Consider the following 13,993-nt stretch of genomic DNA (forward strand, 5'->3'; position numbering starts at 1 on the left):
TGCTGGGGCAGCGGGCTGAGAGCGAGGGACGCAAACAGACTGGACAAGCTGGTAAAGAAGGCCAGTAACGTGGTGGGAGTGGAGCTAGACTCTCTGGCGGTGGTGTCAGAGAGGAGAAGTCTAGCAAAGCTCCTAGCCATTATGGACAACACCTCCCACCCACTACACTCGGACCTGGCGGAGAGAATGAGCACGTTCAGTGGAAGGCTCAGACTCCCAAAATGCAACACGGAACGACACAGGAGGTCCTTCATACAGACAGCCATCAGACTGTATAATGCTTATGTTCCTTCTTGACTGCACTTAAATGTAGAATATATGTATAACATATTTATACTATTCATATATTATATATATAATATAGTATATATATTATATTATTTATTATTATTATTGTCTATTGTGAGCAAACTGTGGTGCTGAATTTACCCCGGGGATCAATAAAGTACTGTCTATTCTATTCTATTATAAGAAAATGGAAGAGTTGGGAACAACAGCAACTCAACCACTAAGTGGTAGGCCACGTAAACTGACAGAGAGGGGTCAGCGTAGGAGTTATGGTGTGGGGTTGTTTTTCAGGAGTTGGGTTTGGCCCCTTAGTTCCAGTGAAATGAACCTTGGATAGATCCAGGATACCAAAATATTTTGGAAAATTCCATGCTCCCAAATTTGTGGGAACAGTTTGGAGCAGGCCCCTTCCTCTTCCAACATGACTGTGCACCAGTGCACAAAGCAAGGTCCATAAAGACATGTATGACAGAGTCTGGTGTAGATTAACTTGACTGGCCTGCACAGAGTCCTGACCTGAACCTGAATAGAACACCTTTGGGATGAATTAAAACGGAGACTGAGAGCCAGGTCTTCTCGACCAACATCAGTGTGTGACCTCACCAATGTACTTTTGGAAGAATGGTCGAAAATTCCTATAAACACACTCCGCAACCTTGTGGACAGCCTTCCCAGAAGAGTTGAAGCTGTAATGGCTGCAAAAGGTGGACCAACATCATATTGAATCCTATGGGTTAGGAATAGGATGGCAAATGTGAGTCAAGGCAGGTGGCCAAATACTTTTGGCAATATAGTGTATGTCCATCTCTGCAAAGCAAGTAGCCTGACACACATCCTAATCCCTAAAGGAAAGGTGGACGGGTCAGCACAAAAAGCCAGATAATAACAACCATTTTTCTTTCCCAACAAGAAATCACACCTCACTTTGCTCGCCGTGCCTCAGCTTCCTGAACCTTTTTTGCATCTGGAAAATTTTCATCACTTATAGTTTTGCCATATGAGAGTGTGGAAGTGGCTGACGATCGATGAGCAGGTTGCAGGACTACAAGCCAAGGCGTTATTGCCATTACACACTCATAAAGACAAAGACTGACAGAGGACATTTCATAAAAAATATGCAGCATAGTGTATGTCAAAATATTCTTCACCTAGCACTTCACTTCCCTTCTCCGTTGGCATTATTCACCGGAATCCAATCATGTAGGTTCCAGCTGGTTTTATCATCCGTCATGGTCAAAAATCAACACAAACCAACCCCTTAAGGTTTGAACTGGCGACTGAAGTCAATAACTGTGTCTTAAATAAAATGCTCTTCTCGCCACGGATGGCTGAGCGCTGCCAGGAGGAAACGTCACCAAACCTTGAAAGAAAATCCTATTACTCCCAGGGATTGTTGTCAAAAAAACAACTTGGTTTTCGGTGACTAATGATGACGATCCCTGGCACAGAGAGACATTCATGCCAGCTGGGCAAGCATCTTTCATTTGTGATCTCATCAATAATTGTAATAATAATTTTAAAAGTGTGGCCATTAGTTTGTAAAGGGACAGGGAAAATACATATATGTATGATTTAGATTAGGCCTGCACAGAAATACCAAAAACAACTATTTTACTTTACAATACTGCTAATTACAGATGGGTAATTTGAATCGATACAGTACCAATTCCCAGTACGTGGGTCATGATACAGGTACTCGGGAATCGATACCGGTAATCAACTGTACCAATTTTCGGTGCATCAGTGTGTGTTGTTACATGTTAATTGTTTATTAATACAATAAAAAAATGTGTTGAAACATTTAAAAATTAACTGATAACGATAACTATGCTGTCCAGTTGTTATGTGTTGGTTTCTTATTACATTTCTTAGCATCATTTGCAAATATTATATAGTAGACTTTGCATGCAGTTAAAGGCCTACTGAAACCCACTACTACCGACCACGCAGTCTGATAGTTTATATATCAATGATGAAATCTTAACATCGCAACACATGCCAATACGGCCGGGTTAGCTTACTAAAGTGCAATTTTAAATTTCGCACGAAATATCCTGCTGAAAACGTCTCGGTATGATGACACCTGCGCGTGACGTCACGCACTGTAGAGGACATTTTGGGACAGCATGGTGGCCAGCTATTAAGTCGTCTGTTTTCATCGCAAAATTCCACAGTATTCTGGAGATCTGTGTTGGTGAATCTTTTGCAATTTGTTCAATGAACAATGGAGACAGCAAAGAAGAACGCTGTAGGTGGGAAACGGTGTATTGCGGCCGGCTGCAGCAACACAAACACAGCCGGTGTTTCATTGTTTACATTCCCGAAAGATGACAGTCAAGCTTTACCATTGTCCTGTGGAGAAGTGGGACAACAGAGACTCTTACCAAGAGGACTTTGAGTTGGATGCGCAGACACGGTACCGTGAGTACGCATGCAGCTGCGGCTTCCAAACATTTGATTGCTTGCCCGTACGTGCGTACCGCTATGTGCATGTCACGTACGTAACTTTGGGGACTTTGGGGAAATATATGTGCTGTATGAACTTTGGGGAGGTGAACGGTACTTTGGGCTGTGGGATTGAGTGTGTTTTGCAGGTGTTTGAGTTGTATTGGCGGGTTATATGGACGGGAGGGGGGAGGTGTTTGTTATGCGGTATTAATTTGTGGCATATTAAATATAAGCCTGGTTGTGTTGTGGCTAATAGAGTATATATATGTCTTGTGTTTATTTACTGTTTTAGTCATTCCCAGCTGAATATCAGGTCCCACCCGCCTCTCACAGCATCTTCCCTATCTGAATCGCTCCCACTGCCCTCTAGTCCTTCACTCTCACTTTCCTCATCCACAAATCTTTCATCCTTGCTCAAATCAATGGGGAAATCGTCGCTCGTCGCTTTCTCGGTCTGAATCGCTCTCGCTGCTGGTGGCCATGATTGTAAACAATTTGCAGATGTGAGGAGCTCCACAACCTGTGACGTCACGCTACTCGTCTGCTACTTCCGGTACAAGCAAGGCTTTTTTATCAGCGACCAAAAGTTGCAAACTTTATCGTCGATGTTCTGTACTAAATCCTTTCAGCAAAAATATGGCAATATCGCAAAATGATCAAGTATGACACATAGAATGGACCTGCTATCCCCGTTTAAATAAGAAAATCGCATTTCAGTAGGCCTTTAACATTCCATGATGTTAGACGGCAGTAATGTATGGACCACCGTGTATTGCGTGGCTAGGATGTATGTAAAACAAATCTTTAAATATATATTTTCTTGCATTCGAAACAATCCAGACTAGTGTTGTTCCGATACCAATATTTTGGTACCGGTACCAACATTATTTCGATACTTTTCTAAATAAAGGGGACCACAAAAAATTGCATTATTGGCTTTATTTCAACAAAAAATCTTAGGGTAGATTATATTATAATAATTTATTATTCTGTTGTTTGGATGCTTTACATTAGTTTTGGATGATACCACAAATTTGGGTAAGTGGCGGACCGGTACAATATTGCGGTACAATATTAATACCGGTATACCGTACAACTCTAATCCAGACACATGAATGCACTGCGGTGTTGTGAGGGTTCCTGCAGAGCATCAACGCGCTAAAAAATTAGTCTGTTGATTATGATTCTATATTGCAGAAAAGGTGGTCGTTCATAAATGCGTGCTGCTTGTTCAACAACATCACACACAGGTTGGAGCGCCTAATAACATGACACGTGAAGGGAAATTAGTGTTTTTTTCAATGGCCACAACCAGTTCTACACTCAAAAACCTCATTTAAAAAAGGCTGTCTGCACTCATTTTGCACTTTTATCAATTGTACACACAGTCTTAGTAAATCACACAAACACGCCCACTAACAGGACACAGTTTTATAGTTTGGTATTTGGATTTTAGTACATCAGGCCTTTGATGTATTTTATTGAGATTTTTATGAATTGACCAAATATGTCAAAATACGTTTTCCAATGAATAATACAATAATTCATTCAAAATGATTTGCTTTGAAAAGTTCATAATTAAAAAGGAGCTTATTTCTTCTATGAGGTAAATGAGAAGCGACAGAGCCAGGAAGAGTTTAGTTCTCAAGAGGAAATCCAGATGCCATTGGACTGGCGTTCGAACACAATCATGTCCTTTCATTAGGACCCAGACTGTGGGAGGGAAGAGAGGGTTGTCAGCCGAGGAGAAAGTCCTCCCAGCTTCTATTAACCTTGTGCAACTTGTCAAATTTATTTATTTCTGTGCAGACACTCCTTTTTCTGCTTGGCGTACTCCTTATTAAGGTGGGCTCTATTTCAACAACTCCCTCTTCGCTGATGTGTAATTTATGATAGCGTAAACTTGTCATGTGACTATCTCTTTGGACATCCACAACACAGCTTATGAGTATTGATATTTACATATAGATGGAAGCTTTTGGAAAGACCATCTACAACAGATTTGGGCAAATTAAGCCCCGGGGTCCGGACGCGCCCCGTTTAGTTTTTCAATCTGGCCCGCCGTGTTATGATCCGCTGCCCGGATCATATTTTTGTTTACGTTTTCAAGATACTTGTGTTTTTTGTTAGTTTTGGACTCCTTGAGTGCCTGTTTTGTACACCTGAGTTTGTTGCCATGGCTGCTTATTATTTTCACCTGCCGCGTATGTTCCCGACGCGCACCTGTTTGTCATCACTGACATTATTATTTAAGCCTGCCTTCCCTGTCATTCGGTCTTGCTTCGTAGTTTGTTTTCACACAACAGAGGACAACTTTTGTTTCCTGCTCTGAACCTGCTAGCTTCCACGCTAGACTCCTTTTTACCTTCTAGCTCCCACGCTAGCTCCTTTAGTTTTTGCCTTCCGTGCTATGAGCATGTTTTTGTTTGTTTCTTCTGATTAATTCCGTAAATAAATCATTTCTTTTACCTTCACGCTGTGTCCGAAGTCCGTTGCATCCTGGGAGAACGAAACCCCGCATTACCATGCGCCCCGGTCGTCACACGCCGGACATTACCAAATAATTTGTTTAGATCTTTAAGATGGAAACTGTAGCTTCCATTATGATGTGCAGTGATGTTTTCAATTTACCGTAAGTATTGAACTATACAAAGTATTTCAATGTTTGGAATCTGCGCTTTTGCATGATAAACTAGTTACTATGGTAATCTAAGTCACAGCAGCTCAGACGAGGCACCAAGCAGTGTGGGTGGGGAGCGTTTCCACAGAGGGTTTCCAGAGCGGCCAGCCTGAAATGCGGGTGTCAGGGACAGATCCGGAAGGAGATTCTTAAAAGAAAGTTCCAAAGCTTAGAGATATATCAGATATATCATATTGTAGGTGGGTTTTTTTTCACTCTTCGCGTTCATATTTCACTGTGTTTGTTGCATTTTTTTTGCGTTTCGCTTGATTGTAAAATATGTCGATCGAGAGGGGGTGTGACGTTCATATGTTGTCAATATTCAGTGTTTTATCGTTCATAGTTAATATTGTTAATCCCACATATCTTTTTTTTCATGTACATTCTGGGTGTCTCATTCAGTAAAAAAAATTCAGGCGGTCTGTCATAACGATTTTAGCATTCAATTAGATATTATTGTGAGGTTTTGTATTAGTGTTCCTAAAACTCAGATATACCGGCCTCCAGGCACATTTTTTTCTCTAAATTTGGCCTCCCGAGTCAAAATAATTGCCCAGGCCTGATCTGCAAAGATGTGTTTGTGGGTCCATTTATCCAGAAGAACCTTCGTGAGATTAGAGGTAACTGATGTTGGACGTGGACAATGTTTGTTCTAGTTTTTCCCCAGAGGTGTTTAGTAGGGTCAAGGTCAAGGCCATATCAAACTCATCAAAGCATTTCTTTATGAACCTGGTTTGCAGACCTAGATATACAGTAGTCCTGCTGGAGTCGGGGTAGGTACCTTTCATTTTTGAACAAATATCCATGGGCGGGGCTGTTTTGAGATATGAGTGTTTTGACTTAGGAGCTAGGTTGTAGAATCAATTGCGCTCGCAAGTTGAGGTACTACTGTACTCCTATGAAACTGGAAAACAAGGCCAGTGCATTTTGTTTCCATTTGTTTCCCTCTTCAACACTATCTGAAGGTAGACAAATAGTCTCAGGAGATGTGTGATAAATAACAGCTCAAATAATTAAGAGAGGCACGGAAATGACTAATGGATAGTAAAAGTTAGACAATATGATGCCAGCATGTTAGAGTTTTTGGTATTTGAAACAATAGACCAGGGGTCGGGAACCTTTTTGGCTGAGAGAGCCATGAAAGCCAAATATTTCAAAATGTATTTCCATGAGAGCCATATAATATTTTTTTAACACTGAATACAACTAAATGCGTGCATTTTTAAGTAAGACCAACATTTTTAGAGTATAATAAGTCTCTTATTCTTTTTAATAACATTGTTATTCTCAAGCTAACCAATAATAAATAAAATACTTCTTACCATTAATTCGACTTCTTGAACAGGTGCGATAGAAAACGGATGGATGGATTAAAATGCATGAGAATGTTTTATAATTTGAACGTTATTTTTAACACAGTGATTACCAGCGGAATTATTCACTACTCATCGTGTTAAGCAATGTCGGCTAAGATTTATCTGAGAGCCAGATGCAGTCATCAAAAGAGCCACATCTGGCTCTAGAGCATGGGTGTCAAACTCTGGCCTGCGGGCCAAATTTGGCCCGCCGTGTAATTTCATTTGGCCCTTGAGGCAATATCAAATTAACATTAGAGCTGGCCCGCCGGTATTATACAGCGGCAGTGCCGCTGTACCACCGCATTCACTGCTAATACTCATACTTGCCAACCCTCCTGTTTTCCCGGGAGACTCCCGAATTTCAGTGCCCCTCCCGAAAATCTCGCGGGGCAACCATTCTCCCGAATTTCTCCCGATTTCCACACGGACAACATTATTGGGGGCGTGCCTTAAGGCACTGTCGTCACGTCCGCTTTAAAAAACAGCGTGACAGTCCAGACACATACTATATGTGGCTTTACACTCACACAAGTGAATGTTACGCATACTTGGTCAACAGCCATACAGGTCACACTGAGGGTGGCCGTACAAACAACTTTAACACTGTTACAAATATGCGCCACACTGTGAACCCACACCAAACAAGAATGACAAACACATTTCGGGAGAACATCCGCTCGGTGACACAACATAAACACAACAGAACAAATACCCAGAACCCCTTGCAGCACTAACACTTCCAGGACGCTACATTATACACACCCGCTACCACCAAACCCCGCCCCCGCCTACCAAATTAATGTTGATATTTACCTCAGAAGGCTGCAAATACAAAAGAGGCATTCAATTTTTTATTTAAATTTTATTTAATATACCATTGATGTTTTTTCGTTTGCTTTTTGAAAGTTGATTTTGCACTATTAAGTTATATAAACGTTGCTTGTTTCATATTCAGTGTTAAAGCAAATCAGTGTAGCAAACTGAGCAATATTGAACGTTTTATTCATGCACTTTCTCTTGCTACTTCAAGGCTTGAATGTTTGATTCATTCATTATTGTTATTTTATTTTCAAATGTATTATTAGCCTGTGGAAAAAGTTTATTTTGATATTTACCTCAGAAGGCTGCAAATAGAAAAGAGGCATTCAATTTTTATTTACATTTTATTTGATATGCCATTGATATTTTTTTATTATTATTAATATTATTTGAAACTCGATTTTGCATGTCACTATAAAGTTATATAAGCCTTGCTTGTTCAATATTCAATGCAAAACTTGTTTGGGTCCCTATTAAAAAGTTACTTTGTTCAACCTTGGCCCGCGGCTTTGTTCAGTTTTAAATTTTGGCCCACTCTGTATTTGAGTTTGACACCCTTGCTCTAGAGCCATAGGTACCCTACCCCTGCAATAGACTGTCACTTATGACAAAACACGATACATTAATTGATAATTATTCTTTTATGTGTTGTAAATACAGCTAAATAATAGTAACAGATTTACAGTCAAAGGTTGTGAAAACACTGTAATGAACTCCAGTTGGAGGAAAATATTTATCTAGTCATTTGTAGCACAGGCGTCAGCACAACCCCACTGAGTGTATTGTGTTCAGTTATTTTTGCTTATGACTTCATTTATGAGAGGCGTAATGTGTCACGATTTCCCTCAAAAGTAACATAATCACGGCTTTAAAAGCCAAACAAAAGAAAAGCCTTACTGTCATAGCAAGCAGTTTTCCGTAGGTGAGGTGTGCAGGAATGTGGTCCGGCTTGGCTCGCAGGGACTCTCGGTACCAGTGTTCAGCTTCAGCCAGTTTGTTTAGTCTCATATAGGCCTCTCCTGTGAGCGCAAAAGCAGGGGTCAGGTCAGGGGTCAAGCTGTCAGAGGTTAAGAAATCACACATCTGCCGCTTGTTCTGAGATAGAATTCCAGGATGGAAAACCGACTTCAAATCCCAGGAGATGGACTCTGGCAGTGTGCAAAGGAAAGTTCTTTAGACGCTGTATTTGTACTGGCGAATAACAACCAAATATACTAATGTATTGCAATAATACAAGTCAAGTGTAAAAAGTGTGTTAAGCATTCATTTGTCAGACATCATGTTGCACCGTCACATCAGCCCCAACTGACCGCTTGCTCACACCTGAAAAAACAATGACAGCTTGCCTGGAGTCATCAGGTGACACCTGTATTATTGCAAGATTTGGACAACATTGGCTGGTAATTCTACACAACACAGCTCATGATGCATTAGGGGGAGAAGGCTTCGCGTAGCCCAGGTGTTAACGCTTCACTTGAGCTTTTGACATGGTTTGCATATGCAGCTGCTCAACACTGACCAATTGTCAAACAACTGAAGTTGGGAGGGAAACTGCAAGGATTAAGACTAATACTTGCACTGATAAGAAAGTATGATAAGCGACAGGTGACACACACACACACACTATAACACTTTCTACATGATGGCAACACTAGAGATATTATATTTCACAATTATGGAAGGTATGATTATTTGTGTACAATTTAGGGCTGGGCGATATGGCCTTTTATTAATATCTCAATATTTTTAGGCCATGTCACGATACACAATATATATATATCCCGATATTTTGCCTTAGCCTTGAATGAACAATTGATGCATATAATCACAGCAGTATGATGATTCTATGTGTCTACATTTAAACATTCTTGTTCATACTGCATTCATCATATTTGCCAACCTTGAGACCTCTGATTTCGGGAGGTGTGTTAGGGGTGGGGGGGGCGTGGTTAAGAGGGGAGGAGTATATTTACAGCTAGAATTCACCAAGTCAAGTATTTCATATATATATATATATGTAAAATACTTGACTTTCAGTGAATTCTAGCTATATATATATATATATATATATATATATATATATATATTTTATTATATATATATATATATATATTTTATTTATTTATTTATTTTTTTATTATATATATATATATAAGAGAAATACTTGAATTTCAGTGTTCATTAATTTACACATATACACACACACATAACACTCATCTACTCATTGTTGAGTTAAGGGTTGAATTGTCCATCCTTACTCTATTCTCTGTCACAATTTTTGTTAGAATAATTATGTATATATTATCATCATAACTTTATGCTTAAGGGCCGTTACTATAAAGTATTGTCGATTTGTACTGAAATGGTATTTTTGTATTTGTGCAGAACTAGCAATCCAAAAGATTGCTAGCCTCTTTATCAGTGTTGTGTCCAGACTCGGCCTGCTGGCAGCCAAGGCCGAATATTTGGTTCCAAGACCAGACAAAGCAGAGACTGGGCGATATCACCAAGTGTCAACATATTTGCATTTTTGTATGGTCATGTGTTTGTGTCTAACTGGAGTTGTCGAGATTACCCCCTTCCCTCAGTCACCGTGATGTAATAGGGCCATTTCCTAATAAATGGAGGAGGCGCACGGGCTTTTCTTTAGAACGTAGTTTGGATCTGTAACTAGAGTACAGCCCAAAACACGTGTCTCCTCATGAGCTAAATTGAACTCTGTCTCTGATTGATTCCTTGCTTCTTGTCTGATTAATAGATGTCAACAGTGTTTGCACCTGACAATTTTTCTAACCATGCTGAACACCCTCTCTGATGATGCATTCTGCTTCGTCTCCTTGTTGTGTACGCATTTGTGCACCGCACTCTCTAAAAGCCCTAGATGTTATTGTCACATATGCATGTACAGTAGATGGCAGTATTGTCCTGTTTAAGAGTGTCACAACATTGCTGTTTACGGCAGACGAACTGCTTTACGGTAGACGAAAACGTGACTGCTGTTGTTGCCGCGCTGGGAGGACGTTAATGAAACTGCCTAACAATAAACCCACATAAGAAACCAAGAACTCGCCCTCGATCATTCTACAGTTATAACGTGATTGGGCAGGCACGCTGTGGGAAAGCGGACGTGAAAACAGGCTGTCGACGCGTCACTCAGGTCCGCATGGAGCTGGAGGGGGCGTGGCCTCCAGCTCCGCCTGAATTTCGGGAGATTTTCGGGAGAAAATTTGTCCCGGGAGGTTTTCGGGAGAGGCGCTGAATTTTGGGAGTCTCCCGGAAAATCCGGGAGGGTTGGCAAGTATGGCATTCATATATGCTTATTTTAAACTTTCATGCAGAGAGGGAAACCACAACTAAGTCAATTTACCAAAACTGTGTATATTAAACAGTTATTAAGCAGTGGCACAAACATTCATGTCATTTCCAAAACAGAACGTGCAAAATTGTCAGAGACATTTTAAAACAAGCTATGAGTGCACTTTTGTGAATGATGTCACCAAGATGACTTATCAAAACAACACTAAATTAAAGTGCACTTTTTGTACAGAACGCCACTACAATAGTTAAAAACAAATAAAGTGCACATGTGTGCATGATGTCACACGAGATATTTCAATAACTGTCAAATAAAAATGAGCTGCATAATAGGAAATCAAACTGTGTGTGTCCTTCGCTATGTGGTAGGTTACTGCGGACGTTATCTCCTTCTGTTGTTGATTTTTTTTCTTCATACGGTGTTGATCTGGAAATAGTCGCTTCGGCATTTTGTTGTTGTGGCACCGGCTGGAGATGTTGACATGCGCAGTTTCAAGCACTCCTCATTCTCTAGCGGGTGACTTTTCAAATGATGCTGCATCATGTCTTTACATCTGAAGGGGTCCACAAATTAAATATTAATCCTAAAAGACTAAGTCGGACTCATTCGTGCATCGGTAAGTAACGTATTTGATTGACATAACTGCTGTGATAGTGACGCTAATGAGAAAAATTATGTTTGTTTGCAGTTGATTTCTAGCTACAAATATTAGTCTCATCTACAATTCATGTCTGCAGTTGTTTTTATGGTGTGAAGTTCATATTTTGTCTCATTATTCAGCAATGTTTTCTTGCGATGTCAATATTCCGTATATGCTGTTGAGCATATGAGAGATTTATTCATCTAGTTAACTAATACTATTAAGTATATTTTCTTGACGCTAACAAATAGCACCAAAGACGCTCTAATGTTGTCATCCGTGTCTTTCCTGGACAACAACAACAAAGCTTTCAGTTTCTATTATGAAAGATTTAGATTTTAGATTTAGATTTATTTGTCCCCTGGGGGAAATTCATTGTCACTGCCGTACATTTAAACAATAGACATTACACATCACAAAAAAAAATAACAAAAAGACATCATACATGACCAACACACATTTACAGGCTTGTCAGACAGGTCGGCCGGGCCTGCTTTTCCTTAGGCAGGCCCTCCGGAATTTGATAGTTCTGTACCTGCGCCCTGATGGTAGCGGGATGATGTATTGGTGTAGTGGGTGAGTGATATCCTGGACTATTGTTTTTGCCAGTCGGGTGATGGACCTGTGGTTTGAGTCTGAAATGTTGGGTGTGGATAGGCCGATGATTTTAGCTGCTATGTTTGTAATGTGTGTGAGTTTGGTCCGGTTGGTTACAGAAAGCATGGTGAAAAAACATGTGGAACAGTAAATAGAAAAATAAAAATAAAACGACAACAAAAATAGAGTTGATTGGACCAACAATCACAATATTCATTACTAGGACTTAACATGACGTTAGTTTATTTGCGGAAGCAGGTCTTTTTAGTTATATTTAGGCATAGCAATCACAAAAGAACACAAACTTGTCCTTTTCTTACGTTTAGTTCTGCTCTCGAACACTACTAATATAGTAGAGCATAAACTCGATTGCATCACAGAAAGTTTCTCAAACAAATCTTATGTTCAAACAAACATTTTACAAAGTGATCACTGCAGACACAAGCCTGGTCTGATTGTAGTCCACAAGATGATGAAAGTGATTATTTTTAAGAGCTGTTTCCTTCGATGCACTTTATTATCTTTATGAACCACTTCTTTCGGGACTCTATGAAAGCTCTTTCCTATCTCTCTATTTTTGATTGACTGAAACACCCAACAACAGAACAGTAATACGGCATTTTCAGCTCAAACTCTACACTCACTCTCACTTGTTTTAATACTATGCTCTAGCTCAGTGGTTCTTAACCTGGGTTCGATCGAACCCTAGGGGTTCGGTGAGTCGGGCTCAGGGGTTCGGCGGAGGTCAAGACACACCTGACTCATCGTGTAAATAACAACTTCTCCCTATCGGCATATTACGGATACGGCAACAGCAGAAGTCACACTGATTTGCAGGTGTGTAATTTGTTGTGAGTTTATGCACTGTGTTGGTTTTGTTATTTGAACAAGGTGATGTTCATGCACGGTTCATTTTGTGCACCAGTAATAAAACATGGTAACACTTTAGTATGGGGAACATATTCACCATTAATTAGTTGCTTGTTAACATGCAAATTAGAAACACATTGGCTCTTAATTAGTCATTATTAAGTAGTTATTAATGCCTTATTCGGCATGGCCTTATTATAACCCTAACCCGCTAACCCTGGCCCTAACCCTAACCAAATAACTCTAAATTAAGTCTTTGTTACTTAGAATGTGTTCCCCATACTAAAGTGTTACTAAAAACATATAACTTTGTCTTGAATTTGAAAAAAAAAAAACATTTTATTTTTCACTAAAGGGTTCGGTGAATGCACATATGAAACTGGTGGGGTTCGGTACCTCCAACAAGGTTAAGAACCACTGGATGCATAAAAACTGTGAGATCACAGAATAAAAAGGCCTTCAAAGTGTTAAAAAAATACATGTTGGGTATTTTGGTTTAGGGCTGAACTTGATGAATAGATTTTAGTTAAGTAAGTAAATGAAAACAAAATAATAATCCAAAATGTTTTCATGCCAAATTTTGTTGTTATGCAAAAACCAAGCCCTTTTATGTCATGTTTAGTTTTACAGTATTGTGGAATAAATGCCAGTGTAGCGTACACCTGTGAAAGAATTGGACATTTAAATTATAACATAATTAATAACATTATTACTTAAATGACAAACAAGTCACCCTTTGTCCCCTGAAGATTAAGGAATGACAAGGTATTTCAATAAATGCAAATGCCCAGAAATGTTCTCTACTAATGTGGCGAATGACATTTGTGGCAACATCTTACTATCATCACATTAGAAGAAGTTCACTTTAAAGTAGAAATAAGACATAATAAATAAGACATAAAAGTAACATATACGGTACTGTATATTCCTGTAGAAGTGCAATGTGCTTTTAAGCAATTCGTTGAATTGACAGGCAG

At 39.6% G+C, this 13,993-nt stretch overlaps 1 protein-coding gene across 2 annotated transcripts in view; it reads right to left on the reverse strand.

The window, feature by feature from the left end:
• The window catches only part of tmtc2b (transmembrane O-mannosyltransferase targeting cadherins 2b), a 238,514-nt gene that overhangs the window by 39,567 nt on the left and 184,954 nt on the right, over positions 1 to 13,993 (reverse strand). For both annotated transcript variants that reach the window (XM_061970158.2, XM_061970159.2), the window contains one exon: positions 8,491 to 8,612. In XM_061970158.2, coding sequence (XP_061826142.1) covers positions 8,491 to 8,612 — 122 coding nt within the window. The remainder of the gene's footprint in view (positions 1 to 8,490; positions 8,613 to 13,993) is intronic.

This window comes from Nerophis lumbriciformis, linkage group LG10, assembly GCF_033978685.3.
Source record: "Nerophis lumbriciformis linkage group LG10, RoL_Nlum_v2.1, whole genome shotgun sequence".
Lineage (NCBI taxonomy): Eukaryota > Metazoa > Chordata > Actinopteri > Syngnathiformes > Syngnathidae > Nerophis > Nerophis lumbriciformis.